Below are 6,008 nucleotides of genomic sequence, written 5' to 3' on the forward strand. Positions count from 1 at the left end.
TGGAAATTATTATTATTAATAATAATAAAATAGCTAGCATTTATATAGCACCTACTATGTTCCACATACTGTGCTAAGCACTTTACAATTGCTATCTGATTTGATTCTCACCACAACCCTGGGAAATAGGGGCTATTATGATTCCCACTTTACAGGTGAGAAAATTGAGGCAAACAGAGGTTAAGTGACTTGCCCAAGGTCACTCAGCTAGTGTCTGAAGCTGGATTTGAACTCTGGTCTTCCCAACTCCAGGTCCAGCACTCTGGCCCCTGAACTGCCTCTAATTTATCTTGAATTACTTTGTTTTGCTTTGGGAACAAAGCTGCAGAGGCAACCTTACCTTCTTTCTATATTTTACACTTACTGACCTGGGCACATATGTCACCATCTCCGTCCCCAAGGGAGTGCAAACTGCCTGAATGCCCAGGACCTAATGCCCTGCATGTAGCAGCATTTAACAAACAATCCAATGGCTTTGAATCATGGATCTGGGTTCAGAATTCCCACTTCTGGTTCAGATCCTTGCTACCTGTGTGACCTTGGGACAGCCAAGGCTTTTTGTGGAGCCTCTAAGGTCAGGGGGTTGTGCTGAGTGACCTCAGGAGTCCCTCCCAAGTCTCATTCTGACAGTAGCTCTTCTGAGGGGACTGGCTTTCCTCCTCAGCAGCGGGGGAACAATGCCCTCCGGGAGCCCCAACCCTCTGCGCGGGGTTTTTCTGCCTGCTCGGGGTCTGAGCCAGCCTTTCTCCAGCGGTGATGACTTTCTCCTGGCTGTCATAATGCAGGCTTTGAGGTTCTGGGGAACTCAGCCCTAATCTGATTACTGCTCACCCTGCTCCCAGCGGCCGCGGCAAATTGTTCACCGGGCAAATTGCAGTCCCTGGCATTTAACCCGCTGACGTTTTTGGCAGCAGCCCTCCAAACACACTACAAAAGCCATACAGTGTGCCGGTCTGTGAGAGGGGTTTCTGGGTGTCTTCTGACAGCCCCTGGAAGCTTTGCAAAGGCCTTGTTCTGTGGGCATGGGTGAGACAGCAGCACATTTTTGTGAATGCCCCGTCGTTTGTTTCTTCCCCTGTTGTCAGACCTCAGCTTTGAGCCCTGCAAAGAAAATTGGCACGGCCAGCGGGCAGGAGAACAAAGCCTCCAGTTTGCAGACCAGAGGCTGTCAAAGCACATTGGGCTGATGGGCCAGAGGGCCGATGGGAGGAGGGGCATCTCTGAGTGCCGCATTAGCTCTTCAGCCTGACAGGATAATTTAAGGGAAGCCTGTTTGCTGGCTGGTCCAGCTGTGCTGACACCCCCTCCCAACTGTAGTGGCTGATAGAGGAGAGAAGGGTAAGGTTGTCATGAGAGGGATGAGGGAATCTGAGAGCAAGGATTCCAAACTCAAGAGAACTCAGGATTATCTGTTACTTCCTAACTGGCTGACCTTAGGCAAGTCCGTTTGGTGCTCTCAGACTCAATTTCCCTATTTGTAAAGTGGTAGTGAGGGAACCGCATTATCTTCTATGGTCATTCCAAGCATTCTACATTCTAAGATTCCCCATATCTCTGACATTCTATGTTCTAAGGTCCCTCTCAGTTCTAACAGGCTGTGTTTTAAGGTCCCTCCTCACTTTGGTGTTCTGTATTCTAAAGTCCCATTCAAAGGCAGCGTTCTGTGTTCTAAGGTCCTTCTCAGGTCTGACATTGAGCTTTCTTGTTCATCCTATGGACCTTTCCAGCTGCGACATGTTCTAAATTTGATAGTGCTGTAGGTGGTGTAATGGCTAGAATATGGAATTCCCATTCAGCTGATTTGGGCTGGAGGCCATGTTCAGACTCAGGCTACCCGCATAGGGCTGGTTTTGCAGCTCTTCATGGTCTCCATTTCTTAGCATGGTGCCTGGCATATGGTGAGGGTTGGATAAACGCTTGTTGACTTGACCATGGACAAATCACTTAACTCCTCTGTGCTCCACTTTCCTCATCCATAAAGTAGACTTAGTTAACCCCTAAGGTTCCTATGATCCTATGTTCTCACCTCTTGCATTCTATTTCCTAAGTCTTCTAACACAGTCATGCTGTATTCAATTTTCTGACATTGCAGTCCCTAGGCTCCCTCCCAGCTTAACATACTTTGTGTTAAGAGCCCTTCAATATCTGACATTCTGTATTTTAATGTTCCTTAACCCCTCTTAATTCCAGTGCTTTCCCTCTGTTAACTATCTCCCATTTATCCTGTGAATGGCTTGTTTGTAACAGTTGTGTGCTTGTGTCTTTCCCATTAGATTGTGAGCTCCCTGAGGGTGGGAACCATCTTTTGTCTCTTTGTATCCCTAGAGTTTAGTACAGTGCCTGGAACACAGTAGGGGCTTATGAATAAATGCTTATTGGCTGACTGACTGACTCTCAGATCTTATTTTCTATATTCTTTTTTTGGTTGCTTCAAGCTATGAATTTCTATGTGCTAAGGTCCCTCCCAGCTCAGATATTCCGTGCTTACTCCCCATTCTTTCCCCCAAACCTGCCCACTGCCACAGCCCCAGCTCTGACAGTCTGTGTTCTATGTGCTAAGGTCCCTCCCAGCTCAGATATTCTGTGCTTACTCCCCATTCTTTCCCCCAAACCTGCCCACTGCCACAGCCCCAGCTCTGATGGTCTGTGTTCTATGTGCTAAGGTCCCTTCCACTACCAGCTTTCTTTGCTTTCTTGAACTCATGCACTCTCCACCTTGTGACTGTAGGGACTACATTATTACAAAGAACAGTTAATTCTGCGAAGTTGACCCCCAAGGGGGTGGGAGTGCACAAGGGTTAAAGAAATAACAAGAAGATGACCATCCTTGGTGGGAGAGCGAGTGGGTGCGACCACATTTATGTTTGTGGAAGTTCCCGGGGGACCAGGTCTGGATCAGGTTGTACTCCAGAGTCATTCTTTCCTCTCTTCTTCCCCTCCCTGTTGTTCTGTTTCTCAGGATTGCTATGGAAACCTATATCCGACAGAGGCAACTTATCATGTCACCCCTGATAACCTCCCATGTGATCGGGGAGAATGAGCCCCTCACGTCGGTCCTAAATAAAGTGATTGCAGCCAAGGAAGTGAATCATAAAGGACAAGGTACCGAAGTGAGGGAGACTGGGCAGGGTGGGGTGCAGAGAGGATCTAGACAAGGAGATGATGTCTTCAGAGCTGGACCCTTAGAATCCTCCCTGTTCAATATGTTGACTTTTTTGTCAAAATGTCAGCTATACTGAGCAGTGACTATCTATGTCTTAGCAACCGCCCAGTGGAAAATGAGATTCCATTGGTAGTTAAAAAAAAAAAAACCAGGAATGAACTCAAAACTTTTTTCTTAAAACCCCTTTATACTCTTAAAAATTATTGAGGACCTCAAAGAACTTTTACTTATGTGCTTTGTAGCTATTGATATTTACTAGATTAGAAATTAAAGTCTTAGTTTTATCATGAGAATCATTTTGACCTCATCAACCTTCTGAACAGGTCTTGGGAGCCCCCAGGCGTCCGCTTGGAAAACCACTGACTAGTGACTCCCTTCTTCAGGCCACTATAGTGTAGAAATAAGGCTAGAAGAGAGCCCAGAATGCATCTAGTCCAACTCCTCTTTTTTACAGATGAGGAAACTGAGGCTCTTGGAGGCTTGGTAACTTACTCGAAGTCATCGTGTCATAAGCATCACTTTCTTAGAGCATCCTATTGGTTCTGGTGCTTCTGCCTCCTTCTGCCCAGCTCTGCCTCTGGGGAAATGTGGAAAAGAATTCTAGAATCTCAGCTCTGGAGTGGGAAGAGACATCAGGGTTCATCTATTCCTAACTCCTCATTCTGTAGGTGAGAAGACTTGCCCAGGGTCATACAAGAAATCCAGATAAAAAAGTAGGAAATAGATTTATAGATGATAATAACATCTCAATTACTGGATTTTCACTGCACTTGTCCTCTTCCTGGCTTAGAAATGACTCTGGCTTCTTGAAGAACATGCCATTGGCTCCTATCCTCTAGGAGTTCCTACTGAACTAGAAAGGCACCTGTCTATGTGTTGTCCAAAGCACTATGTAGTTAAGCTTAGAGAGGTTCATTACCAGATTGGCTACACAGTGACACATTTTTTGGCCACTACAGCTCTCAAAGGCTATATCTCTACAGTGTGGTAGATAGGGCACTTGTACATGGAATCAGGAAGACCAAGGTTCAAATCTCACCTTAGGTACTTATTAGTTAAGTGACCCTGGACAAGACTTCTCCAAAAAAAAAAATCTGCACCTCAGTTTCCTCATATGTAAAATATAGGAGTTACACTAAATGTCTGTGATTCTATGAGCCTTTTGAAAGATAAGTTGTGACCTGTAACAACAGGGAGAGTACACAACCTGACAAAATTACCTATCCTGGAATTACTGGGATATATGCCAGTACCTCCAACGAGATTGTTTCCACTCTGTTTCCAAAAGCTGAGAGGATTGGGGCCAGGTCATTGATATGCTCAAAATGAGGACAAGCATAAGCTAATGGAGTGATCTTTTGTTTTAAAGTTTATAATAAAATTAACTTCCCAAATATAAAAAGGGAGAGGCAGAGTTAAATAGCAGTTGTTCTGAAAAAGATCTGGGGGTTTCAATGAACTATGAGTTTAATGTGACTCAGCGGGGTGATGAGCAGTCCAAAAAAGCTAATGTAATCATTTTACTGAGGTCCAGAGATGTTAAGTGACTTTCTTTATATCACTTAACTAATGTCCCATAAAGGATTTTAACCCACATCTTTCTGACTCCAAGTCCAACACTGTCCACTATGTTTGACCACACAAACTCATGGAGAGGCAACTGGGACTTTGCTCCAAAATTTAGAACACTTAGAATACCTACAACAGGATAGAACTACTGAACATGTAGTTAGCAAGTATCACTTAGAATTAAAATAGGAATCTTCCTTAACTCCTGATGAGCTCATCCTCTATCCAGCCCAGCCCTGCTCCCTTTGCTGGATGCATCCTTCCAAAAAGCAACCTCTGGAGATGCATTTTACCTACAAAAACTCAGTGGCTCAGGGTCCTTGGTTTCACTGTCCAAATATTGTATCCCAAGTAAATTTCTTCCCAAGGTGTCCTTCTACCTCCAACCAGACTTCATGGAGTTGATTTAAGGAAGCCGAGATGGCAGAGTAGAGAAAGCACTCAATTGAACTCTCCCAACGTTCCTCTCCAAGCAACTTTAAAATAATGCCTCAAATTGAATTCTGGAGTTGCAGAGCCAACAAAAGGTCAGAATGAGACATTCTTCCAGCCCAAGACAACACAGGAGGTCCAAAAGAGAGATCTATAACATGAAGAAGGAGAGTGGTTCAGAGCCCACATGGGGCTAAGTGGTGGTGACAGAAGCAGAAGCACTTTAGGAGCTCTCAAGACAGAGATTGTAAGGGGACCATGCCATTGGTGAGAAAGAGATTACAGGGTACCCCTGTGCTAGCACTGAATGCAGGACCAGACATTGTTTGGCAGCTCCATTGACTATACCAACTTCTGGGTCAGAGTTCAAGGACAGAAAGGAGCACTTTTTGTCAAGAGGGAGTGGAAGCCTTGAGGGGCATTATCACTTCTGGGCCCAAGGAAGGAGAGGTCCTGAGGAGTACTATTAATTGCTGTCTCAAGGGATCAGGGACCCTTCCTGGGTAAGGAAAAAGAGATATAAAAATTCACTGATGAAAATAACTCTTTAAAAAGCAGAATTGGCCAAGTGGGAAAAAAAGGTAAAAAAGCTCACCAAAGAAAATAATTCCTTAAAAATTAGAATTGGGCAAATGGAAGCTCGTTACTTTATGAGACATCAAGAAATAATAAAACAAAGTCAAAAGAGTGAAAAAAGAAAATGTAAAATATCTCATAGGAAAAGCAACTGACATGGAAAATAGAGCAAGGAGAGATGATTAAAGAAAGAGTGTAGACATCATATTTCAAGAAATTATCAAGGAAAACTGCCCTGATATCTAAGAATCAGAGGGTAAAATAGAAA

At 44.3% G+C, this 6,008-nt stretch overlaps 1 protein-coding gene across 1 annotated transcript in view; it reads left to right on the top strand.

Annotated features, from left to right (window-relative positions):
- The window catches only part of DOCK5 (dedicator of cytokinesis 5), a 245,450-nt gene that overhangs the window by 125,850 nt on the left and 113,592 nt on the right, over nt 1-6,008 (top strand). Inside the window, exon 12 of the mRNA XM_027839938.1 lies at nt 2,960-3,102. Within this exon, the coding sequence (XP_027695739.1) occupies nt 2,960-3,102 (143 nt within the window). The remainder of the gene's footprint in view (nt 1-2,959; nt 3,103-6,008) is intronic.

The sequence above is a fragment of the Vombatus ursinus genome, unplaced genomic scaffold (assembly GCF_900497805.2).
Source record: "Vombatus ursinus unplaced genomic scaffold, bare-nosed wombat genome assembly UNPS02014837.1, whole genome shotgun sequence".
Lineage (NCBI taxonomy): Eukaryota > Metazoa > Chordata > Mammalia > Diprotodontia > Vombatidae > Vombatus > Vombatus ursinus.